Source organism: Sus scrofa, chromosome 7, assembly GCF_054392235.1.
Source record: "Sus scrofa isolate SSC_HxYL_T2T_F1_AM1 chromosome 7, Sscrofa_HxYL_maternal_Yorkshire_Landrace_v2.0, whole genome shotgun sequence".
In the NCBI taxonomy this organism is placed as follows: Eukaryota; Metazoa; Chordata; class Mammalia; order Artiodactyla; family Suidae; genus Sus; species Sus scrofa.
The window spans coordinates 61,270,488-61,297,974 of NC_139389.1; the positions used below are offsets into that span (position 1 = coordinate 61,270,488).

Here is a 27,487-nt window from a genome sequence, read left to right on the forward strand (position 1 = left end):
ACCTCACAAAATCAAATACCTCGGAATACACCTGACCAAAGAGGTAAAGGACCTATATGCCGAGAACTATAAAACCTTAATCAAAGAAATCAAAGAAGATGTAAAGAAATGGAAAGATATTCCATGTTCCTGGATTGGAAAAATCAATATTGTGAAAATGGCCATCCTACCCAAAGCAATCTACAGATTCAATGCAATCCCTATCAAATTACCCATGACATTATTCACAGAACTAGAACAAACAATCCAAACATTTATATGGAACCACAAAAGACCCAGAATCACCAAAGCAATCCTGAGAAACAAAAACCAAGCAGGAGGCATAACTCTCCCAGACTTGAAGAAATACTACAAAGCCACAGTCATCAAAACAGTGTGGTACTGGTATCAAAACAGACAGACAGACCAATGGAACAGAACAGAGAATCCGGAAATAAACCCTGACACCTATGGTCAATTAATCTTTGACAAGGGAGGCAAGAACATAAAATGGGAAAAGGAAAGTCTATTCAGCAAGCATTGCTGGGAAACCTGGACAGCTGCATGCAAAGCAATGAAACTAGAACACACCCTCACACCATGCACAAAAATAAACTCCAAATGGCTGAAAGACTTAAATATACGACAGGACACCATCAAACTCCTAGAAGAAAACATAGGCAAAACACTCTCTGACATCAACATCATGAATATTTTCTCAGGTCAGTCTCCCAAAGCAATAGAAATTAGAGCAAAAATAAACCCATGGGACCTCATCAAACTGAAAAGCTTTTGCACAGCAAAGGAAACCCAAAAGAAAACAAAAAGACAACTTACAGAATGGGAGAAAATAGTTTCAAATGATGCAACTGACAAGGGCTTAATCTCTAGAATATATAAGCAACTTATACAACCCAAGAGCAAAAAAACCAATCAATCAATGGAAAAATGGGCAAAAGACCTGAATAGACATTTCTCCAAAGAAGATACACAGATGGCCATCAAACACATGAAAAAATGCTCAACATCGCTGATTATAAGAGAAATGCAAATCAAAACTACCATGAGATACCACCTCACACCAGTCAGAATGGCCATCATTAATAAATCCACAAATAACAAGTGCTGGAGGGGCTGTGGAGAAAAGGGAACCCTCCTGCACTGCTGGTGGGAATGTAAACTGGTACAGCCACTATGGAGAACAGTCTGGAGATACCTTAGAAATCTATACATAGAACTTCCATATGACCCTGCAATCCCATTCTTGGGCATCTATCCGGACAAAGCTCTACTTAAAAGAGACACATGCACCCGCATGTTCATTGCAGCACTATTCACAATAGCCAGGACATGGAAACAATCCAAATGTCCATCGACAGATGATTGGATTCGGAAGATGTGGTATATATACACAATGGAATACTACTCAGCCATAAAAAAGGATGACATCATGCCATTTGCAGCAACATGGATGGAACTAGAGAATCTCATACTGAGTGAAATGAGTCAGAAAGACAAAGACAAATACCATATGATATCACTTATAACTGGAATCTAATATCCAGCACAAATGAACATCTCCTCAGAAGAGAAAATCATGGACTTGGAGAAGAGACTTGTGGTTGCCTGATGGGAGGGGGAGGGAGTGGGAGGGATCGGGAGCTTGGGCTTATCAGACACAACCTAGAATAGATTTACAAGGAGATCCCGCTGAATAGCATTGAGAACTATGTCTAGATACTCATGTTGCAACAGAAGAAATGGTGGGGGAAAAACTGTAATTGTAATGTATACATGTAAGGATAACCTGACCCCCTTGCTGTACAGTGGGAAAATAAAATTAAAAAAAAAAATATTTCCCTATTGCCTGTAAGATCTTCCTCTTTGACCCATAAAAGTGTGTCATTTAATTTAAAAGTGTTTGGAGACTTTCTCTATTATCCTCTGTCAATGATTTCTAGTTTAATTCCATTTTTGTCAGGAGAACATACTTTGTATATTTCAATGATTTTATATTTGTTAAGGTTTGTTTATGACCCAGGATATGATCAATAGAATACTGGTGAATGTTCTCTAGGCATTGGAAACAAGTGAGTATTCCGTTCTTGTTACACTAAGTATTCTATATGTTTGTTAGATCCAGTTAGTGATAATGCCATTCAGTTCTTTTATATTCTTACTGATTTTCTATCTACTAGTTCAACTGATTACTGAGAGAATCACTGAAACTCCAACTATAATTGTTGATTTGTGTATTTCTCCCTTCAGTTCTGCCAGTTTTGCTTTATACATTTTGAAACTCTACTGTTAGGGGAAAATTCATTTTTGTTTTCTTGAACTGAATCTTTTATCATGTAATTCACTACTTTTCCCTGATAATTTTCTTTGCTTTGAATTTTGCTTTTCTGATATTAATATGACTAGTCCAGTTTTTGATTGATTAGTGTTTGCAATGTACATATTTTCTATTATTTTATTCTTAATCTACCTATATCATTAGAATTGAAGTTAATTTCTTATAAAAAGTATAGAGTTGGGATTTTTTTTATCCATTCTCACAATCTCTGTCTTTAACTTTGTTTAGACCATTTATATTTAATATATTTGTATATATACATATATATTTAATATAAATATATTTAATACATCTGTATATTTGGACTTACATCAATTATTTTATTGTTTTCTATTTTTTCCCTCTGTCATTTCTTCCTCTTTCCTCTTCTCAGTTTTCTTGTAGATTATTTGAAAATTTTTAGTATTCTATTTTCACTTACATATTGTGATGTTTACTATATTTGTATAGTATTTTAATTATTGCTCTAGGGTTTATAATACCTACACTTAACTTTTCACAGTCTACTTAGAGTCAATATTTTACCACTTTAAGTGAAATGTAATAAGCTAACCACCACATAGGTCCCTGTAACCTCTTCCCCTTTGTGTTGTAGTTTTCTTACACATTACATTTACATAAATTAACAACTTTAGCAGACAATGTTATAATCTGTTCTTTTTTTTTTTTTTTTAGGGCCACACCCAAGGTATATGGACATTTCCAGGCTAGAGGTTGAATTGGAGCTACAGCTACCAGCCTATGTCACAGCCACAGCAATGCCAGATCCAAGCTGCATCTGAGACCTACACCACAGCTCATGGAAATGCCAGATCCATGACCCACTGAGCAACGCCAGGGATCAAACCCGCATCCTCACAGATACTAGTGGAATTCGTTTTCACTGCGCCACAACAGGAACTCCAATCTGTATTTTTTAACATTCAAACATACTTTAAAGAACTCAAGAGGAAAAGAATAATCTATTACATTTACCCAGATATTTACAAGTTTTTTTCTGGTTATCATTTCCCTTTTGTGTGAAAAAATCTACTTTAGCAATTCTTTTAGAACAGGATTGACAGCAATGTATTCTCTTAGTTTCCCTGTATCTTGGAATGTCCTTATATTACCTTCAATACTAAAAAATATGTGGGCTGAATGTAGAATTATAAATTGAAAAATCTTTTCTTTCAGCAGTTAAAAAATATTATTTCACTTCCTTTTTACCTCCATAGTTTCTGATGAGAAATCTATAGTCATTTGAGTTGCTGCTCCCCTATAGTGAACTGCTTTTTCCCTGACTATTTTCAAGATTTTATTGTTGCTGTCTTTAGTTCTCAGCAATTTGACTTTGCTGTTTTTTGGCATGGAATTCTTCTGTGAGTGTTTATTTGGGGTTTGCTGAACTTCCTATTCTGTAAGTTTTGTGTTTTATGCCAAATTTGGGGAGTTTTCAGTCATTATTTCTTTATATATTTTTTCTGCACCATAATTTCTCTTCTCCTTCTGGGTATCCAATGACATGATGGTATTAGACATTCTGATATTGCACCGCATCCCTCAGGCTCTGTTCACGTCTTCTCTTTGTTACTCAAATTGAATAATTTTGATTCATCAATCTTCAAGTGCACTAATTTTTCCTATCATCCTCATTCTGCCGTTGTGCCCACCTAGGAAGTCTTTTTATTTTAATTATTGTATTTTTCAGTTCTAAAATTAACATTTGATTCTTTATGTCTTGTATTTCTTTGCCAAGATTTCTATCTTTCCATTTATCTCCAGAGTGTTCACCTTACTTTTGGTCACTGCTTTAAAGCCAGATATTTCCACCATCTCTGCCATCTTGATATTGGTATTCTTTAACTGCCTTTTCCCAGACAAGCTGAGCTTTTCCTGATTTTCTCATATGCCAAGTAATGTTTACTATATCCTGGATATTTTGAATATGATGAGTTTCTTGTATAAATCCTATAGAGAACGTTAATACTTTTATCTTAGTAGACAATCTACTTGGTTGTGTTCAGGCTGCAAGTTCCATTCACCCTTCTAAGGTTGTAGTTGCAATGTTAGACAGATTTTCAGTCTTTGCAGTGCTGTTCAGCTATGTCCTGTATGTGTGCCACCCAGTGGCCAGTCTGGGACATGGATGATGGTCTCTTAGTTCTTTTCTCAAAGTTTTGATACAAGGTTCAGAACCAGAACCATGCATGAACAGTTTGGGAATAAGCCTAAGAATTTATAAAAGATTTATAAAGGGAGTTCCTTTGTGGCTCAGTGGGTTATGAACCTGACTAGTATCCATGAGGCTACAGGTTCAATCCCTGGCCTTGCTCAGTGGGTTAAGGATCCTGTGTTGCCACGTGCTGTGGTGTAGTTTGCAGACATGGCTCGGATCCCAAGTTGCTGTGGCTGTGGTGTAGGCTGGCAGCTGTAGCTCCAATTTGACCCCTAGTCTGGGAACTTCCCTATGCCATGGGTGTGGCCCTAAAAAGAAAAACAAAACAAAACAAGCTTATGAAGTCGCTTTCCCAAACTTCTTTCTTTCCATGATCTACCCTTTACTTTCTGGGTACCTAGAGTTCCCTTTTCCAGCCCTCTGTCCAGAGAGCTGGAGCTTCACTTACCCCTCTCTATCACATACCCTCACATACCTGTGTCCTATGCCAAGGAAGAAACTCAGGAGAGAAAAAAATCAACCTAGAGATTGATCTCACCCCTCACAGCTTCTCTGAATGGAGGGGAAGATTCTTCTACATTCTCCTCCCTCAAAATTTTAGACTGCTGTCACCTCTGCTACTGTTACTACCAGGAGATCCTTTTCCTATTCTTCAAGTCTAATCTAAAGGGCTTCTCCTGGGAGTTCCTTGGCCCAGTACAGTGGGTTAAAGGATCTGGTGTTGCCATAGCTGCAGTGTAGGTCGCAGCTGTGGCTTGGATTCAATCCCAGGCCCAGGAACTTCCATATGCCATGGGTATAGCTATTTAAAAAATATAAAAATAAAGGGCTCCTCCTGGAGCTCTCTGTTCCTATTGATGATAACCTCTGAGTTTCAGACTGCATTAAGACCAGGCCAGGAAATACTAGAAGGTTTTTTTTAAAAGTGGGAGCGGAGGAGTAAACACTGCCATATCAGTGGTACTTTGCATTCTAGACTTCTTCAATCTGTCAGCTACTATTTGCTTACCAAAGTCACCAGGTAGCTGCACCATGCCTTTTGCACAAGTGTTCCCTGCATTCAACGGGAAACAGATGGAGTAAACAGGGTGGAGTGTTTACTCCATCTCATCCAGAAATGGAACTACCAAAACCATAACAACTAACTTAATACTAGTTATTTTACCTTCTAGTTCTAGATTTCTAGTTGGCTAAATTTTAAGCCTTTGTCACTTTTTATAGCTTCCAGTTCTCTTCTGAAATTTTTAATCTTGTCTTTTTATTTTCTTGAATATAGGATTACAGTTTAGTTTTATAGTTATGTCTGATAATTCCAAAAGTTGTAATATATTGTATGCTGTTTTTGCTAGTCCTTTCTCATGTTTTCTTCTCTCTATGTGCCTGATTATCTTCATTTGGGTGCTGAATATTATATCTGAAACATTTTTAAAACATAGTTTGAGGCTTAAGATGATGCTATCATACTCCAGCTGATTTTTGCTTGCTTTTTCCAGGCACCTAGGGGTACAGTATCTTTTTTGTTTTGTTTTGTTTTTTTGTTGTTTTTTGGGCCACATCCATGGTATGTGGAAATTCCCAGGCCAGGAATCAAACCCATGCCATAGCAGTGACAATGCTAGATCCTTTAGTTTTGGGCCACCAGGGAACTCTACAAGGTATCTTGAATCACCTTAATCTAACTTCAGGGATTGAGATATTTCACCCAAATAACTCAGAGTTAAGCCTCAATTCTGTGAGGGTAATTTGCTTCTGGTTCCCTTCATCCTATGACACAAACCTTCAGGGTCCCAACCCAAAGACCAGGAGGTTTACCAGGGCTACCACTCTTGAGACCATGGGCTCCAATTTTGGCCTCCCAAGTCCTTTGAAGCTGTCTGAAATACTACTGAGTCTCATCCTCTTTTGGAGTAGCAGACAACCCCAGGACAAAAGTTATGCCAAATACTGGGCTCACTGTTCTGGGTTTCCATCTCCTACCAGGCCCTGGGCAAGTGATTCTTCACTTTGTTAGCTCTCCAGCATTTTCAAGCAGAGCTTTTTACATTTTCCTCAGCTCTATTAGTTGCTTTCAGTAGGAAAGTATCTAACTCACCATTACTGGAAGCTGATGTTCACTAAATGTTAGTTCTCTCCCCTTTCTGTCTCACCCCCAAGCCTGAATGATGTTACAGTTAAAGCTAAAAAAAACAAAAACAAAAAAACAAAAACAGAACATAGAAGAGAAGAAAAAGCATTCAGAGGCTTTAACTGCATCTAGGCATGGAGATTAGGTCGGGCAGGTTTGCACTCTTATCTAGACTACCGCCTTACCCTAGCTTCACGCTACTTGTCCTTCCTGCCTCACTTTCACCTACTGTATTTCTATCTGGGAATATTATGAGCATTCTTTTATATTAAAAAGTTGTCTTCAATGTTTTTCTACTATGGCATTTCCAGTAATAAATCATGTACATGCTGCCAACTAGTCTGGCCTCTTCCCAAATGATTTCCCTCATGACCACAAACCTCTCCCTCCCTAGAAACCCACTGCAGAAACATTCACCACCGCCTCTTTGCACTTATGGTTTAAGTCTAATCCCCTGGATTCATTAGATAATTCCTTAAGGCAAGGATCATGTATCTCCCTAAGTTCCCCTCCTTTCATCAGCTCTCAGAAAATACTCATATTCATGTATTCTCTGAAAACCAAACAGCCCTGATTATGGGAAGGGAGTTTCCACATATTGAGATGATCATCCTCAGGACTTACAAAATGTAAGTTTTCTTAGAGGAATAAACAGAGAGAATAGCTTTAAAAATGTTTCAAAGAAATATAAGAGAGTTGCTCTGCCAGAAATTAAAGCTACAATAAGCAAAATGAGATCATTCTGTTGTAAGAATCAGCGAAGAGATTAATGGATTATGATAGATGTATATATGAGAACTAAAATAGGCTTTAGTGAGTATAAAATAAGGACATAAAGAATAAATCACAAACTAGTAGGAGGAGTTCCTGTTGTGGCTCAACAGAAACGAACCCGACTAGTATCCATGAGGATGCAGGTTTTTTGATCCCTGGCCTCACTCAGTGGGTTAAGGATCTGATTTTGCCGGGAGCTGTGGTGTAGGTCGCAGAGGCAGGTCAGATTTGGTGTTGCTGAGGGTTGCTGCAGCTGTGGTGTAGGCTGGCAGCTATAGCTCTGATTTGACCCCTAGCCTGGGAACTTCCATAAACTGCACCTGCGGCCCTAAGAAAACAAAGAAACAAACAAACAAAAAAAAAAAAACTAATAGGAAAAGCTTGACTATTCCACAAAGGTTGAGATTAGGGGAAATTACCTAGTCATTAAGCAGAAATTGAGCTAGAGACTGATGCTATACTATATAGCCAAATCAACTACAGATTAATTTAAAAGTTGAAGGAATTCAAGCACAAAGATTATAAAAACACACATTTATATTTAACTAACCTTGGAATAAAGAAAAGCATAAACACAATGGAAGAAATGGCTAAAATATGCATACTATGGCATCTTATATAACCACTAAAAATGAAGTCTTTCAGATAATTTTTAGGAACTATGAAAAGATGCTCATGACATAATGAGAAGTAAAGAAAGCAGGATATAAAACTGAATCAGGGAGCTCCCGTTGTCACTCAGCAGGTTAAGAACCCAACATAGTGTCCATAAGGATTAGGGTTCAATCCTTGGCCTTGCTCAGTGGGTTAAAGATCCAGCATTGCCACAAACTGTGGCATGGCCATAGACGCTGCTTGGATCCAGTGTTGCTGTGGCTGTGGCACTGGCCACAACTGCAGCTCCGATTCAACTCCTGGCCCAGGAACTTCAATATGCCACAGATGCGGCTATTAAAAAAGACATTTTTAAAAAATGAATATAACTGAATCAGAATAACAACGTAAATTAAGTTTAAAAATAATAAAATACATATACAGAAAGACTGGTAGATATACGAAGATGTCTCTGGATGGTATAATTATAGGTGTATTTTTACTTTTTCCTTTGAATTTTTAGAATTTTCTCCCCCACCCCCACCCCCACCCCTTTTTTTTTTTACCATGGCCATGTTTTTCTTTCATAGTGAGATTAAGATTTTTTAAAAAGATTTGATAGAACAAGAACATAAAAAATGAGTCAAATTCGGCCACTAAAAAGCAACAGCTTCAACATACACATTGATGTTAAATGCATTTTTCACATGTATGATACATTTCACAATGTTTTTGAGTATAAAAAAAGAAAAGAAAAGCCATACAAGCTCTTTGCAGGAATAGCACGGCTTCTGCAGTTAGCCCGTCCTGAGCTTGTACCACCCCAGCCCATTCTCCCCTAAGGAGGGCCTTGCTAGAAAGGATACAGCTATTCTGGCCATGGTATTCCCCACCCTTGTGGGCGGAGAAGCCAGATTCACTCAGACTTGGCTGCCTGCCTGGACTCTTACCAAATCTGCTCCCCAGGGGCCCATGAGGGCCATCTCTGCAGGAGGCCCTGCTGTGGGCTGTCTGGTACAAGGAGCAGTCCCATCTGGGCCACTAGGAACTCACCACTCTATCTGCTGAAATCTCCTGAGACCAGGCATGAAGGGGGAAAGGGTCAGGAACAGAGTCTAGAGAGCTGGGTTTGAGGTTCGCCCCACTCTAAAGTCCTCTGAACTACAGTCCCCACAGACAAACCTCTGCATCCACTGAACCAAAACTGTTTCCCCTGATAATCCTTGAAAGTGGCCTCTCCCTCCTGCCCTCAGGGAAGTTCTCCCTGCACTCCAGGAAGCATCCCTTCTCCGCTGCCCACAGGAGGGTCTACAGCAGCCTGTCCAGGCTTCACAGGCCTCCCTCCACCATCCCAAAGCCCTCCATTCTCTGCCTTGACCCCGCTGTGCAGTGCTCCTCCTGTTTCCTGGGAACCACGCTCCTGCTTCCCGCATCCCAAGAAACAATTTCATCTTAGTTCCCACCCAAGTGCTGTCTCCAATCAATGTGCTAGATTTAGCAAAGAGAAAGACTCGATACTCAGTTCTATTTAAATTTCAGACCATCAGTAATTTCTTAGAATAGCATATCCCATCTATTTTATCCAATGCACCCCTACTCTTGAAAGACCTTTTCTTTCTGCCCCTTACAGGAAACACTGCCTTCTTTCTGCCCCACCACTAAGCATTCCTTCTCTCTAAACTCTGTGAAACAGGGCCTGTCCTCCGCCCCCTGAAATATGAAACGCTGACCGAACAGGACCAACTATTTCCCTGCCGTCAGTCCTCTTGATCCCGCTCCCCTCTCCACCTGCCCCCCTTCCCGACTCCCCCACCATCAAAGTGCTGATGCTGTCACCATCTGCCTCTTCCTTTGAAGAGTGAACGCCCCTCCCCTTGTCTCCCCAGTGGGCTATCTCATCCCCAGAAAAAGACAGCACTCCGTCCTCAGGTAAAGCCATGTGCCTCTGCCTCCCACCACAGCGACACCGTGATCCTCTCACCCTTTGTTTCGTTCTTTAACACACAGCAGGCCCTGTGCCAAGCACTCGGATTCTCACAACAGCCCTATGAAGCAGGCATTATTATTATTTTGGTTTTATAACTTGCCCGGGATCATACAATGTTCACAGTCAGATTTGCACATAGGTATACCCGACTCCAAAATCTTAGATAAAAACCTAGATTAAGCCAGAAGTTCCTGGACACTGGCTCTTTTAAAAACCTTCTAAAAGCATCCAGGGCAAGACCCACTGCACACTAGGCTGCTCCTTAGCCTCCCCTGCCTCCTTCCTCCCCAGAGAACATCGTCTTCCTCTACCTCCCTCTGGGGCACAGTTCCCTTGGCAGTGAACTTCTATGCTGTCAGAGGAGATGGTCACAGTTAGGTTGTGCTGCCCATATGCCTGGCATCTGGGGACTGCCTGGGGCGAGGGCCAAGCCTGTGGTCCCCTGCTCCTGGCTAGCACCCCACCCCACCCCACCCCACCCCCTTCTATAAATACCCCACTGCTCACTGGCGGTCGGGCTGTTGCAGCAAGAGTTTCCATGAGGTCAGCTTCTCCGAGAGGCCTTCAGGCACCCAACCCCCACACTCACCCTTCCTGGAGTCTGGTGGCTGGCACGCCCTTGCAGGGGGCTATCCCGGGTGCTGGGTCTCCGCCGGGCAGGGGGCGTGGGCACTTGCGCAGAGGCCTGAGGTGGGGCCTTTCCTAGACTCTGAGCCCCAGGATCCGGATCTTGACTCAGGGAAGAATCAGTCTTGCTGCTGCTGGCGAGCTCACCTTTGGGCTTCGGAGGAGCAAATCTTTTCCTGTTGAAGGGCCTAGTCTGCTGGGGGGCCGAGGTCGGGGGCTGGCCAGGGGCAGCGGGCCCCTTCTCACCTGCCGCTTCCCCCGGTTGCTTCCCTGAGGGCATCTCTCCAGGTGTCCTGCCACTGGGGGTCTGGGACTCCTCCTCCCCTTGAGGCCTGACTGCCCGGGTGCTCTCCAAGTACATGTCCCTCAGGGAGAAATACACTTCCTGGCCTGGGCCTGCGAGGGGGGAAGGGCCAGGCGCAGGGGGGTTCTGGGCCTGATCTTGAGTGCCCTCGGCGGAGGCTGGCTTCCTGGTGCCATCTACTCCAGAGGACCCCGGGCCCCGTGCAGCCCGGCCTCTGGGCCGGGGCTGAACCTGCTCCACGGCCCCCTGTGTACCACAGGAATCGGGCTTGTCCTTGTTTTCAGAGGAGCGGTGGCTTCGAGCTGCCTTCTCTGCCTCTGGCTTCCGATGATCTTGCTTTGGTTCCTCATCTTTCTTTTTCTTCTTGGCCCCAGACTCTTTCTTGGGGGCTCTCTGAGGCCTCAGCTCCATGGCCTCACAGATATACGTCAACAGCCCGTGCTCCCCATCCTCGCCGTGCTCAGGGGCAGCCTCCCCGTTGGTGGTCACCTCTCCAGAAGCAAAACTGTTGATCAGACCTAACCCTGGGTGCTGACCAGGCTCAGTCTCTCCCTCCTGCCAAGCCACTGGGGTCCCGTCCTTGGCCTCCCGAGGAGGGGCCAGTGGGGTCGGCACCTCAGCCCCGCTCAGCCGCCGCTTTCTCTGGAAGCGGTCCGGGCTGAGCTTGCGCAGGGTGTCAGCCTCTTCCACTGCCTCCTTCCCGTGCTTCCAGCTCTGCTCAATCTCACGCATCTTTGCGGCAGCCTTGCGCTTCAGCTTGGCAAACCAGCGCTGGTGGATCTTGTACTCGGTCATGGTGCCCACCTCCAAGACCCCCGAGCAGGATACGATGCCCTTGGCATTCCGGGCAGAGGCCTGATAGATAGCAGCATCTTCTTCTCGACACCTGGAGGCAGGAGGATGAGATGGGAGGGGACAGCCCCACTCCCCGCAGCCGGGGCCTTGCTGAGCTGAGCATCTACCCCACCTGTGCCAGTCCTGCCCTGAGTGCCACACCCTACCTCCAACATCACCACGTGCAACACTCCCCGTTACGGCTGAGGAAACTGAGGCTAACGAGAGGGAGGGAGCTGCCCAAGGTCATGCTGTTCCAGGAGGGATTAGACTTGGGGCCCAGGAGAGCTCCCTTCAGAAACAGGTGACCCACACAGCCCCTTGGGAAGTTAAGGATGACACAGAAGCTTTTTTTGGCAGCTGACTTCATGGAAAATGTTTCCATGGGTCAGGACCTCCTCTGGTTGCACTCGGCTCTCTGGCTGTCAGAAATACTCCCATCCTGGCCTTAGGAGATCCCGGGCCCTGGCAGGCAGACATGGCCCACCAGGTGGTTCAGCTCAGCAGCAGAACCCCGCCTCCATCCCTAGGTCCTGCCGGGGCATCCTCATCCAGCTGACAGCATTTCCGAGGGCAGGCTTGGGCCATAGGACCCTCAGGAGGACAGAGAGAGCAGAACAGGCCCCTGCCCCTCACCTGTAGAGCTGCAGTGTGTGACGGTTGCCCTGATGGGTGATCTGGTATTTTGGCAAGCCACAGTAGCGGTCCAGCTCTGTGTCATCCTTGTACCAGGTCACCTCTGGCTCCGGGTACCCTACGAAGGAAACAGGAGATTGGGTTGCAGGAAGACTGGTTCCAAAATAATGGGAGGAGAGGACAGGATGCCATGGCTGCCCCAGACCACCTGAAGGGACTGGACTGGCCCACCCACCCCAGGCTTGCAGGAAGAAGAGGACTATCACATGGCTCCGCCTATTTCTAGAAGCTAGGCCTGGTCAAAGCTAAAAACTGTTCCTCTTCAGCAGCTGGAAGGCAAATATAAAGGAGAAACTTCCTAGCCTCTGGTAAGAAGGGAAGCAGGGAGCTTCCAGAAAGTGTGGCTGGTAGTAATAAGCTTCCTCTCTTCAGTGGCCTGTTCTACATCCTCAACTGCAGTAACAGCTCTATGCGCAGAGGTCCCTTCCCAGCCCCAAGTGTCAATACCACTGCCAAGAGCCCTCCTTCTTCCATTCCAGGTTCCTGAACTGTTAGTATTATTTGACGACACAGCTAAAACATCCATCCATCCATCCGTCCACCCATCCACACCTACCTTCCCACCCATTCACTGCTGTGAAACTGACTGAGGTGTTTTCCCTGCCCCTCCTCTCTGGACTTTCACTGTGACAGTCTCATGTCCCTGCCTCCCTGGCCACACAGTTGATTGGGCCAGTAGTGGACACACAATCAGATAATCTAACCCAATTCTTGGACCTAGTATTTGGGAATTACAACCTAGTGACAGTTAACTCTAACGTTTGGAAATAACTTTGAAGGGGTACAACCATGTTTTGCCACATGCACTGAGAAGCAGATGAAGCTGATCTACAGTGAGATGGCAAATGAAGTTGATGTTCAAGACAGAATAAGAGGGGAGTTCCCTTCATGGCTCATCATTAACAAACCTGACTAGTATCCATAAGGAGGTGGGTTCCACCCCAGTCTCACTCAGTGGGTTAAGAATCCGGCATTGTTGTGAGCTGTGATGTAGGTTGTCACAGATGCGGCTGTGGCTGTGGTGTAGGCTGGCAGCTACAGCTCTGATTCGACCCCTAGCCTGGGAACTTCCATATGCCTTAGGTGTGACCCTAAAAAGAAAAGGGGGGAGAAAAAGATAGAATAAGAAAAGGGAGGAGTTCCCGTCGTGGCTCAGTGGTTAACAAATCCGACTAGGAACCATGAGGTTGCGGGTTTGATCCCTGGCCTTGCTCAGTGGGTTAAGGATCCGGCATTGCTGTGAGCTGTGGTGTAGGTTGCAGACGCAGCTTGGATCCGGCATTGCTGTGGCTCTGATGTAGGCCGGCGGCTACAGCTCCGATTCGACCCCTAACCTGGGAACCTCCATATGCTGCGAGAGCGGCCCTAGCAAAGGCAAAAAGCCACAAAAAAAAAAGAAAGAAAGAAAGAAAAAAAAAAAGAAAAAGAAAAAGAAAAGAAAAGGGAGACAGAGAGTCTCAACATCCTTCCAAGTACTGGCTCCACTCCTTGGCTGGGCACAGCTATACTCCTACTTGTCAGTTCTAAGCCTTACCAATAAATTCTGCTTCATTTCTTAAGCTGACTCCAATTAATTTGCAATGTTTAATAGAAATCAAAGACTCCTAACATATATTCCTGTAGGTATGTGCTGACTGCCAAGCAAGGGTTATAAATAAGATACAGAAGCTTGACAGACAATGTCTGCCCTCAGGGTACCTACTGCACAATCGAAAAACTTAAGACAGGTCTCCTCACAAGGTAGGGATGCGCCTACGTTTGTGACACACGCATTGCCTTCACTACTGTCTCCAGATAAACTGCCCACATGCTTACTAAAGAGCCCATCTCCTCTTGCCTCATCCAGGACATCTCTCCAACAATTATTCCTCCTTTGCTGCATCATCAAGCTTTTCCTCTCCCATATCATTCCCATCAGTGTACAAGCATCTGTACTGCCTCCTTTCTTTTAAAGGAACTTCATTTGAGCCCACATTCTCCCCTAGCTCCTGCCTATATTTCTCTGTTCTCTCCTTTACAGAAAAATTCTTTGAAAGAGTTGTCTGCACTCGCGGTCTTCACTCCCTCTCCTCCAGTCAAGCGACTGTACCCACCCCTGCACCAGAACTGCTCTTGTCAAGGTCGCCCAGGACTTGCACACTGCCACACCCACGGTGACTCTTCTGCCTCATCTACACAATCCATCAGCACTGACCCTCCTCCTGAAACCTTTTCCCCACTTGCTTCTGGACATGACTTTTTCTGAGTGCTCTTCCTAGGTCACTAGCCACTCTTTCTCATCTCTCTCCTCTCCCCCCACCATCGCCCCTCAGCCTGTAAGGGTCAGATGTGCCAGGGCTCAGGCCTCTGAACCACTTTCCATTCTCTATCCATACAACCTCAAGGATCTAATTCTGCCCCACAGCTATATCCTCAGGACATCCATGTTTGTATCTCAAGCCTAGACTCTCCCCTGAACTCCTGGTTCTTATTTCTGACTGAGTACCTGACACCTCCATGTGGAGGTCTAATCAAATGCAACATGACCCGAGCCAAGCTTCTTAGTCCCTTCTCCAAGTCAAGGCCCACATATCTCAGTAAATGGCAACTTCATCTTCCGGATTTGGCTCAGGCCAAAAACCTGGAAGTAATCTTCCATTCTTTTCTTTTTCTCACGTCCACTCCATCAGAGAATCCTACGGGCCCTCCACCCCAGAATACATCCAGAAGCTTACCACTTCATTCCCCACCACCAAGCTGGCTCATCGCCACCATCTCACACCTCAGTTTCTGCAACAACCTCCTAGGCGACCTCACTATGTCCATCCTGGCCAGAGTTCAGCCCTTTCTCCGGACAGCAGCCAGCATGAGCCTTTTACAATAAAATCAACTATGAGTTCCTGTTGTGATGCAGCGGAAACAAATCCGACTAGGAATCATGAGGTTGCAGGTGTGATCTCTGGCCTCGCTCAATGGGTTAAGGATCCGGCATTGCCGTGAGCTGTGATGGTAGGTCACAGATGCGGCTCAGATCCCGTGTTGCTGTGGCTGTGCTGCAGGCCGGCAGCTATAGCTCCAATTTGACCCCTAAACTAGGAACCTCCATATGCCGCGGGTGTGGCCCCAAAAAGACCAATAAATAAATAAATAAACAAAGTCAGCTCATAGCACTCCTCCACTCAGAACACCGCAATAGCTCACATCACGAGGGCCCTCATGACTTGGGCCGAGTTACCACACTGGCCTCTACTCCCGCTCTCGGCCTTGCTGCCACACCCCAGCCACAAGGCCCTGCCGGCTGGCCTCTAACACCATGGGAGCATCACATCTTGCTTCTTCTGGCCCCTGTTCACATATTACCTCCTTGGAGAGGCTCTCCCTCTCACCCTGTGTGAGACAGCAACTCTCTCCACCCCTCTCTCCCTGGCCCTTCTCATCCCTCTTACAATGTTTCTTCTTTTTCATAGAATGCATTGCTACCTGACATATTATACCTTGATGAGTTTGTTAGTTTACATCCATCTTCTCCCACCCCCACCCCCATCCCCCACCAGGGAAAGAACAGCGCCGTGACTTGCCCGTGTTATTTGCTATGTCCCCAGTTCCCAGAATAGTGCCTGTTATGGAATCAACACGCATTAAATATTTATAGATGAATGAATGAAGCAAAGCACTAAGGGCTCAGGGTACAGAGAAGGGAACAAGCACCTCTGGCTGGAGAACCAGGAAAGGCTTGTGGCATGAGCGGCATTTGACATGATTGTGAAGGGTGGATAGAATTTCGGAAAGCATGGGTTCAGTGCCTGCACTTCCCTTTCGAAGCACTAATCACAACACTGTAACTGTTTCCTTGTCTGTCTCCCTCCTAGACTTGCGCCTCATGAGAGTCAGAATCACCTCTTCTTCACAGTCACATCCCCACCACCTCAGAGAGTGCCTGGCACGTGGTAGTTCCTTCATACAAACCTGCTGGCTTCATGAGTAAATGAGTAAGGGAACGAGTGAGTAAACATATCGGAGATAGGTGGGGAGGGCATGCCTGAGAAGGGAGCCAGCACAGCAGAGTGTGGGGAGGAAGGCCGAGGGCATGTTAGGAAATAGGAGTAGGGAGCAAGGCAGGCAACGCTGCAGCGTGGTGGGCCAGGAACAAACTCTGGGCAGCCCGGACTGTAAAGCGAGCCCCGTGTTTCCACTGTGCGCTAAAGCCCCTGGTTGCATCACTGTGCGAGTCCTCACCATCCTGAGGGATGACCTCATCCCTGCAAGGGCCCAGCTCACAGCCTGCCTGCCTGCCCCATGAACCTGCCCAGTCGGGCCTCCGCGTCCAGGGCATCCGAGTGTAGGCAGGCTGGGGCAAGGAGGCGGACACTGAATGGACCCCATAGCCACAAGACTGTGCCTCTTCACAAAGCGGGGGCCAACCTGCTGGCTTAGGGCTCGATGGCAGCACTGAGTTGTAGAAACAACTCTATTTAGGGAGAAAACATTTCTTCATCCCCTGGATAATAGGAACTGTATTCTAAAACACACGAAAGCAAGGGAGGTGCTTTACCTCCAGGTACACACACACGGGTGCCCATGTGTGTGCCCACAGCCTGGTAAACATGAGTGCACACGCGCACACACGCACACACACACACACACACATGGCCCTGGCTAGGAGAGCCCACAGAGCTCTCCTGTGACCTTCCCTCTTCCCCTCTCATCCTGACACCTCTGCGTCCCTCCTAGACTTGCATCCCATGGGACGTATGCCTGAGTCCAGAACTCAGCTCCAAGACTTGTAGCCTCATCCTAACCATCCCCAATTTCAAGAAGCTTAGATTCAGGAGAAAAATAATGATGACTATAAATTGAGAGTTTTCAAAAAGCTCTCAAGACAAAATTTCATCTGGCCTTCATAACAAGCCTGTGAAAACAACTGCAAACATTTATCGAAGACTTAACTATGTGCCAGATCCTGAGCTGGACATTTTTCCTGTATTATCTCATCTAATCATCACAAAAATCCTAGCAGGAATGTACTGTTATTAATCTCCAATTTAATTTTCCAGGAAATTAAGGCTCCTGCCCGAAGTCATCCAGCTGGTATGGAGAAGAGCTAAAGTTCACATCCCTCTTGACTATAAAACAGACAAGGCAGGTGTTTGATTGAGACTCGGAGAAACCAAGTAACTCACCCAGGGTCACACAACTGGCACATGACAAAGTCCCTGGTTTCCTTTTCCGTGTTTTAATTTTCTTTCTGCTGGGGATCAATATGCAAGTTTCTGCCCTTAGCAGTCATTATCTTAGGTTTATTTCTCTAAAAAGAGTTTCTTCAGGAACTTGGTTCTGTCTAATGGCTATGTCCTGCTGTCCTGCTGGCCAGCTGTCACTGCCTCCTTCCCCTGTCCCAAGATACACACATGCACTAACAGAATCTACAACAGAGGTGATGAGTTGAGGAGAGTGGGGGAAGGGGGTCACCATGCTGGGCAGAGATGGGCAGCCTCTAAAACAGTGGCCCTCTGGCCAGAGGGGCCGTGGGGGAGACAAGAGCCAAGAAGCCCAGGCAAGGCACCTTATCTCCCAAATGCCTGCTCTGAGAGGGAAGAACCTCAGGCTCACACACCACTTTTCCAGGTCCCCACGGGCTCCCCTCAGTGCTCAACCAGCAGGGGCACTGGCACAAGCTCTTCTTCCTCACCTGGACAGGTTCTGACCAACCACGGAAGCACCACCTACCCCCAGCAGGGCCTTGCTTAGACCCACTCATCACAAACTCATTAGGAAATGCTACCAGCAGGGTGGGAGGCAGAGAAGCAAATGTGGTCACTCTCTCTCCAGGGGACAAGCCAGGAGCACCACACCAGTCTCACATGAAGGCCAAGAGTCTCAGCTTTGCATCCATCTACCATCTTCCATTCCAAATAGGGGAGACACAATTTCTAGCCCCATTTTCTTTGCTCTCTGACCGTTCTGTCTAACCATCCCGCTTCCCCTGGCTTCTCTCCTACAGTCTACATTATCTCCTGGTTATTTGGGAAAGGCTTATTTATAGTGTACTATGGTGATCACAGAGACTTCTTTCTTCATCAGGTAACCTGAGATATTTGATATATGTAGCAGGAAGGGGGTGGAAGGAGGGAACTAGGTACAACAATGGACTAAGGTATGGATGTTAGAGATACCCAGAGCCCTGGAAATCTTACAGCTTCAACTGGCAATGCTGTAGATCTTGGCATGGCAGGTGCTCCTAAGCAGAACACCACGGCCCTGACTCATGGCTGGTCATCATGAGACGTGGTTATTGTGGCAATTGAGGAGATAAGAATTCATTCCTTTGACCTGAACCTGAGACAGGGAAAAGCTTATTCTTCTCATGGTGACACTGAGGGTATTCAATGAGATACACTAGAGCAGTATTCCACACTGCTCTCAAGAGTCCACGGCTACAAAGGACAGCGTGGAAGGAAAGGAGGAGGGAGGCCCCCTCAGCAGCTGCTGCTGTCAAGGCACTGAAGCCACAGTTGAAATGAATAGGCAATATGCAAAGAGGAAAAGACTCTGATTCTGTCATCAGCATGGTCAGGGTCGCTGTGGTCATACTGGCAAATATGTGCTGAGTGCCTTCTTCATGCCTGCACCAGAGGTACGACGTGTCAGGTGTGTGCTCTCTCCCTCAGAACTCATGGTCTCGTTGGAGAGACAGAAGTATGAACACAGAAGCTGTACTGTGAAAGACAGAGCAAGTGCTCTCTGTGGAAGTGCTGGAGTTGACCTCCTGGAAGATAAGCTGCTTGAGCTGGGAATTTGCCAGGCTTCTAGTTAAAAAAGGCAGTACAAGCACACTATCTATTTTCACTATGTCCCTAAACCCTACACTAATGAGACTTTTTTTATTTAAAAAAAATAATAATAGGGTGCCCCCATCATGGCACAGAGGAAACAAATCCAACTAGGAACCATGAGGTTGTGGGTTTGATCCCTGGCCCTGCTCAGTGGGTTAAGGATCCGGCGTTATCATGAGCTGTAGTGCAGGTCGCAGACTTGGCTTGGATCTGGCGTTGCTGTGGCTGTGGCGTAGGCCAGCAGCTACAGCTCCAATATGACCCCTAGCCTGGAAACCTCCATATGCAGCAGGTAGGGCCCTAAAAAGACAAAATAATAATAATAATAATAATAATAATAATAATAATAATAATAATACCACAATGAAAGGGAGAATAGGCAAGGAGGGCCCAGGAACAACAATACTTTGAAAGCTGGAAGCAGAAGAAGTAGAAACTGGCCTAGCAGACCCAAGAGAGCTTAACCCTAAGATGAGAAACTGAGAACTACCAGAAAAATCCCCAAAGGGCATAGGAACTGGCAACCTCATACCTCTGGAACTGGAAGTAAAAGGAAAGAAGGAAAGGTTAAAAAAAGGTATGGAGGAGTTCTCATTGTGGCTCAGCAGGCTGAGAACCCAACTAGTATCCATGAGGACGCAGGTTCCATCCCTGGCCTTGCTCAGTAGGTTAAGGATCCTGTGTTGCTGCGAGCTGTGGTGTAGGTCACAGACATGGCTCAGATCTGGTGTTGCTGCAACTGTGGTGCAGGCCAGCAGCTGAAGCTCTGATTTGACCCCTAGCTCAGGAACGTCCATATGCTACAGGTGTGGCCCAAAAAAAAAAAAAAAAAAAGGTATGGAAAACAATCAGAACCCTGGATCCCCTCACACACTCCATACCACTGGGTGACTGCTGCTTCCCCACCATAGCCAAAGATGCAGTTTAGTATCTGGAAAGGTAAACTTTGCCCTGAGAGTAAGCTGGCAGGGTAGAGGGCATGAATACTCTAGGGAAAATCATATCTATAAAACAAATGCCTTATTCTGAGAGCCCACCCAGCCCTCTAATCTGCATAGCCCCAGAGAACTCTGGAAAGACACTAGAAGAGTATTCACTAGGAAATCTGGCTAGTCCAAGAGGAAGGAACTAAAGGAACTTACTCTGTCAGGTCCCAACAGTGGCAGCCAGATTACCCTAGAGTGAAAACCCAAGTTTTCAGGCCCTTCTTACTTGCTTAGAATTTTCAAGAAGCTTTTTAGTCTCCTACTCTTAATCATTACCTGACAGCCAAAGATTCCTAGACATCTAAGGAAAGTCTACAAATAGAAGATGAAGGACCAAAACAACTAAATAGAAAAAAGTAAATAGGAAGAAACACAAACTGTGCAGGACATTTAGGAAAACTATCAATACTAGTCTCAGAGAGCTAAGAGAAAATATTACACTCATGAAAAGAACAGGACACTATAGAAAGGGATTTAAAAAGAGCTCTTAGAAATTAAAAATCCAATAGAAGAATTGAAAGATAACACTGAGGAAATCTCTCAGAAAGAACAAAAAGACAAACAGATGAAAGGAAAGAAAGAAGAGAATGAATCAAGAGAAACAGATATGCATGTAACAGGAGTTCCAGAAAGAAACAACCAAGAAAACAGGGGGAAGAAATCAACATCAAAATGATCTCAAATTTCTCAGAACTAAAGGCCATCAGTCTCCAGACTGAAAGCGTCCAAGCACGCCCCAGGACGAAAAGACACCCGTATCAAGATACATTATTATGAAATATCAGTACACGCTTCAAAGCTTCCAGAGAGAAAAACGGGTCTCATGCACAGAATTAGGAATCAAAGTGTCTTCCTACTCTGAAGAGTAACACTGGAAAGCAAGAAGGCACTGCAACAATGTTTTCAGAATTCAGAGGGAAAACTATTTTCAACTTAGAATTCTATACCTAGCCAAACTTTCCACTGAGCATAAAATAGGAAAAAAAGCATTTTCAGACACAAGTTATCTAACATTTACTGACCATGTACTCTACCTAGGAAGCTGCCAAAACAAGAACGTAAACTGAGAAAGAGATGAGGGAGTTTCCCGGTGGTCTAGTTAGGACTTGGCATTTTCACCACTGGGTCCAAGTTTAATCCCTGGTCTGGAAACTGAGGTCCCACATTAAGCTGCTGCATGCTGCAGCCAAAAAAAAAAAAAAAAAAAAGAAAGAAAGAAAAGAAAGAGACAAATGTGGAACACAAATAAACAGGACATCCATCAAGAGAGGTAAAAGGAATCTGTAGGAGAATGGCAAAGAGAGATCTTTGGATGACAACTGGGTACCAGAGACAGAGAGCAACTAGGTCATACTGGAGTAGAATGAGTCAAAGAAGAGATAGGTTGAGAGCTTGTCATCACAGTGTCTCCCTATGCTGTACCATCTCTGGGACCTGAAGAAGTCACTGGAGAATGTAGCTCCATAAAGCCAGAGAGTAAACCAAACAAAAGGAAGCCAGGAAATTGAGGAAACTGAATCAAACTCAGAGAAAGGCCAAGGGAAGACCCAGGATAACAGCTGCATACAGGCTTAAAAGGTCACCAGTTCAGAGAGAAGAACAGGGATGTCTCCACGGAAAGTAAATGACAGAGAACTGATGCCATTGACTCTGTGGAAAACTGCTTTAAAGGACTATTAGAAAGTATAAGGGAATTCCCTGGCTCAGTAGATTAAGTATCTGGCATTGTCACTTCATTGGCTCAGGTTACTACCACGGCATGGGTTCGATCCCTAGTCCTGGAACTTCTGCATGGCAGAGGTGCAGCCAAAAAAAAAAAGAAAAGAAAGACAGTATAAGAAAAATTAACAATGGACACTAAAAAAAGCTAATTAAATGAAAAATTAAAGAAAGTACTAATGAGGGAGAACAAAAGAAAGAAATATAATCATAGTATATTACAATGTTTAGTTATGAATAATATTGCATAGATATAAGGTTAACAGACAATCCTGCTCTAAGCAAAAATTATGATATAACTATGTTGAGAAGATAAGTCAGGGGAAGCAGAGGAAATAAAAGCAAAGACATAATTCTCTATGTACCATGACAGGAAGACTAGATAGTATCTAAACTTGAAGATTCAAAAGTTAGCAGTAATCACATTGCACTCAGCATTGTAGCAATGTATGCCCACCAGAAGAAAGAGCTAAAGGCTGCAAACAGTTGGATCTGGGAAGACGAATTGGTGGGAGGGGAGAACTGCTATATTTTGCTATATGCATTTTAGTATAATTTAAAGTCTTTTTTTGGAGTTCCCGTCGTGGCTCAGTGGTTAATGAATCCGACTAGGAACCATGAAGTTGCCAGTTTGATTCCTGGCCTTGCTCAGTGCGTTAAGGATCCGGCGTTGCCATGAGCTGTGGTGTAGGTCACAGACACGGCTCGGATCCCAAGTTGCTGTTGCTGTGGCTGTGGCGCAGGCCAGTGGCTACAGCTCCGATTGGACCCCTAACCTGGGAAACTCCATATGCATTTTCTAGGGTGTGGCCCTAGAAAATGCAAAAAGACATAAAAAATTAAAAATAATAAAAAATAAAGTCTTTTTTTTTCCTTGCTTTTTTTTAGGGCCTCATCCCCATGGCACATGGAGGTTCCCAAGCTAGGGGTCTAGTAGGACCACAGCTGCCAGCCACAGCCACAGCCACAGATCCAAGCTTCGTCTGTGACCTACACCACAGGTCCCAGCAATGCCAGATCCTTAACCCACTGAGCGAAGCCAGGGATCGAACCCGCAACCTCATGGTACGTAGTCAGATTCATTTCCACTGGACCACGACAGGAACTCCTAATTTAAAATCTTAACTATATGCATATATTAATTTGCTAAGGTAAAAATTAATTTTCTCTAAAAAGAAGGCTTAAGGACTTCCTACATAGGGACAATAACATGTGCACAAGTACAGAGTCCTGAAAGAGCTGAGTTTTTCTAGAAAACTATTAGTGCCACAGTAACATCGTAGATGCGGGCTTAAATAAGCAGCATAGATAGTGCAGAGAGCAAAAGTAGTATCTCTTCTTCACTAGCTTTGTGGGCTCTGGCAAGTCAGCTAACCTAGTCCAGTTTCCTTCTCTGTAAAATTCAACTAAAAATACACTGACTTCACAGGGCTTTGCAAGAAATCAACAATGGAAACAGACAAATGTGTTATGCTGCACAAAGGTAAGGAGTGCAGGTGCAACTCTGCGTTCTGTCCCTGGGAAGTGTCCTCACCTTGGAGCTCCAGAGGGTTCGGGGAAAGGGTTAGAATTGCCCAGGGGACCCCAATCCCAGAGGAGCCGTTTCACTGGCTGGTACAGACAACTTCCCCAGAATCGGGGCATGTCACAGCTGGAAACCACTAGTGCCCTTGATTTACTGAAAAAATAGGCTTTCAGAGGGAACCTTGACCTGGTGGCTGCATAGCTTGGAGAGATGAGCACCCACTGGTGAGTACTGAAGGCCCTGAAGCAGGTCAGGGTTAGTGCAATGGGAGCCCTGCTGGGAGGTCTGGGGGAGGGGCAATGCCCAGGGCCGGATTCCCCTACTCTCACCCCTTTACCCTCCCCTTCCAAGGAATATAACTCTGCTTCCTATTCTGCCAACTTGTTACTTCAAATTGCACTATGGAGTTGGGTGAAATGCTCATAATGCTCATCTTGATTTCTAACACTTACATGGCACTTGCTGCATGCCAGGTATTGTTCCAAATGCTTTGCATGTATTGATGCATATTCAGTCTCACGTGAATTCTACGAAGTGCATAGTATTATCATCCCTACTGTACAGACGAGGTGCTGGGAGGCTATGTAACCTACTTGGTATCATGTAATCAGAGCCAGCCTTCCAAGCCGGGCAGCCTGTCTCCAGGGTTTGCAATCAGAACCACTATACATCACTGTCTCTCAGACTCGAGACTCCCAACCCTCAAACTGCTCAAGTACAAGATAGGGATACTTGAGGAGATGGCCCTCAAGACCTCTGGAGAGCTTATTGCCTTGGAATATGGTTTGTCAGCCATGTTTGTGTGCCTGAGGGTGAGGAGCCTTGAGGGAAGATAGGTTTTGAAGAAGAGCAGGTGTATATGTGACTCCAGCATGGGAGGGGACAGGGACACTTCCCACTCAGGGAGAGTCAACTGGAGAGAAAGCTAAGAAGATAAATGTCAACTTGCATGGTTCTTACACATAGCCAACCCCTCTCCACCCTGTCCCCACATCCCCCTAGGACCCTAGTCTGTGCAGCAGCCCTGAAATGAGTCATACAGAGGCCTCATTACCTGTGACGATGCAGGTGAATCTGACGTCGCTGTCCTCGGACACAGCCCGGGACTTGAGCGTGGTCTCAAATAGCGGCTGGGTCTCCTCTGTTAGCTGAGCAATGATGGAGCAGAAGGTGCTCCTAGGAAAGGCAAAGAACTATTCAGAGCAGCCTTTCCCCCATCTTCACTGCATGATACCATAGCCCGGCGCTGTCCAAGGCAGCTTAAGTCTTACCGTGTCCAACCATCATCTCCATGGCTCCAGCACCTGGCAAGCCTTTCTTCAAGGGAGCCCAGGCCTCTTGGCCAGGTCGGGAGCAAGGATGTTACCAAGAGGCTGGATGGAATCCTGACCCCGACCCATTATAACAGGCAGGCTTCTGAGCATGGACCAGGCTCCTGAGCATGCCAGACCACCAGGCCTTCTTGGGGGGCGGGGGGGGGCGGGCTTGCTTCACACTCCACCTTTCATCTCCAGGGGCCTCGTGCACGGGGGAGACACACATACAGGTAGGCCAAGCCTTGGAGATGGAGACCCCAGCAGAGCAGAGCCTCCATTCATGCCACAGAGGGAAAAGCCACCAACCCCAAGGATGCATATAGGTCCTAGGAGCTCGGGGGCCTCTCCTAAAGCTTAGGCTGAGAAGAAGAGCCCTTGCATTGGTGACTATAGACCCAGAGTAGAAAAAGAGTAAGCTGGCCGATGCCAGGGGTCTAGACCCAATGATGGTCTCTAGAAAAGAAAGACTCAAAAGAATTCTGACCCTAAATAGGGCTGCGGACCTACAGTGGAAAGCCAGCCATGGCTCCCTTGATCTATCCGTGGATATCACATGCTCAAGTAAATACATGGCTGGCAGCTCCAGGACCAAACAGCAGGACTGCCAAATCACAAACAGATCCAGCCCTGCAACAGCTAGGGCTTTTAGCTCCCTCATGATAGTCCACCTCCCAGAACTCAGGGGTATTTCTGGGATCACCAAGTCCGGCAGAGACTCACCAGTGCTGCGTGGCATTGACAGTCCTCTCCTGCCTGCACACACGAAGCACACCACCATGCCAAACCCTTTTACGGGCCAGCAGAGACACAATGCATCCCTAGGCGTGACATGTAACCACACAGCCAGGTGGTGTGGTGCACAAGCTGTGCCCAGCCCCCTCCCCCTCCCAACTCACGCACCCTACGGGTGAGCAGCAGAGAGGACTCTGAGGGGAAAGGTGGAGATGAGCAGGAGGAACTTCAGTGGGAAACACAAATTATCATTCAAAGCTGCCTCCCCTGCGCCTCAGAGGAGGGGGCGGTCACCCACAGGCAAGGTGTCTGCACATGACCTCTCCACCAGGGCCAGGTGAGAGTCTGTGGGAACATAAGCCAATGGGAGCTACTCTGTGGGAAGGGTGCCCACATTCCATTTCTCACTTCCGTGGACATCATTCTGGACTGGAGTTTGAGGAGAAAGATTGCATGCCAGGAAGAGCATCTAGAATCAAGTAAGGCTTCTGGAATGACAGGGATCCAAGTGTGGTTTCTGGTCAGGAATGTGGATGCCTGGGCCTTTGGGACATTGACAGGAGCCCTCCCGACAAAGATTACCCAGGAAGGGGAACCTCACTTCTCACATGCCTGAGTGCCTAAGAACTTACTATCTTTTCCATCCCCCTCTTTGTTTTATTTATTTATTTATTTAATTTATTTATTTTTTGCTTTTTAGGGCCGCACTTGCGGCATATGGAGGTTCCCAGGCTAGGGGCTGAATCAGAGCTGTAGCCACCGGCCTACACCACAGCCACAGCAACACGGGCTCTGAGCCACGTCTGCGACCTACAACACAGCTCACAGCGACACTGGATCCTTAAACCACTGAGCAAGGTCAGGGATTGAACCTGCATCCTCATGGTTCCTAGTCAGATTCACTTTTGCTGTGCCACAACAGGAACCCCTTCTTTCCCCTTTTAATCCAAGCAAAAATAGAGGGTCCTTCAAGACTTGGACTATCAACTCCCTGACACTCAGGAATTATAACATCTAGAAAATTTTATTGCTGCTCACATGCTAACAGCAATTTCTGACTTTGGGGAATACCAAATCCCAACCAACAGTTTCTAGAGGAAACTGTCGTGTCAAAAGTAAGCAGACTTCTACGGTTTTGCAACTAATTCAAAACATCCCCAATTATGTTCTCCCAACATAATCTGAAACCTACTCTACTCATGAACATGAGCCTGGATCTAATACTCAGCTTAGGCTCTTAGGGATGAAGCTGCTTGGGGAAGTCTAAGAAAATAAGCTACTGAGTAAATAAGAAAACAGGGAAATTATGCTTCAAGAACATTTGCAGAGGAGTTCCCATCGTGGCTCAGCAGAAACGAATATGACCAGCATCCATGAGGACACAGGTTCGATCTCTAGCCTCACTCAGTGGGCTAAAGATCTGGTGTTGCCATGAGCTGTGGTGTAGGTCACAGACACGGCTCAGATCCTGCGTTGCTATGGCTGTGGTGTAGGCTGGCAGCTATGGGAACTTCCATATGCTGGGTGTGTGGCCCTAAAAAGACAAAAAAGAAGAAAAAAAAAGAAAATTTTCAGAGACAAGTAGATATTCAACAACAGGTAGTTATATTGTACCAGAGGCTTATACTGAAAAGTCATAAGCAATTGCTGAAAAGCATAATGAGAAGAATACTCTCTAGGGAAGAGGGTCTGGGGTGCATCCAGGGGACAGGGAGAGTCACTGCACTCGTATTCTACTGAATGTCACCCACTCTCTCTTCCCACTTTCCAAACCACTCCAATGCGGGATGGACTCTGAGTGTGCTGCTTCCTGCTCACCGCTGGAAAGCCTGGAATCCCACACATCTAGAAATGGGCTGGTCCCACCCTGACACCTCCAAGTCCTTCCAACTCTGTGATGTTATAAGGATATCACAGCCTAATCATGTGTCTATGTATAACACCAAAATTGGGTTTTCAACAT

General features: G+C 45.8%; 1 protein-coding gene across 2 annotated transcripts in view; it reads right to left on the bottom strand.

Annotated features, from left to right (window-relative positions):
- ALPK3 (alpha kinase 3) overlaps window positions 1-27,487 on the bottom strand; it is a 51,402-nt gene that overhangs the window by 16,853 nt on the left and 7,062 nt on the right. For both annotated transcript variants that reach the window (XM_084968460.1, XM_021098900.2), the window contains 3 exons: window positions 24,531-24,652; window positions 12,375-12,492; window positions 10,563-11,790 (listed from right to left, as the gene is read on the bottom strand). In XM_084968460.1, coding sequence (XP_084824586.1) covers window positions 10,563-11,790; window positions 12,375-12,492; window positions 24,531-24,652 — 1,468 coding nt within the window. The remainder of the gene's footprint in view (window positions 1-10,562; window positions 11,791-12,374; window positions 12,493-24,530; window positions 24,653-27,487) is intronic.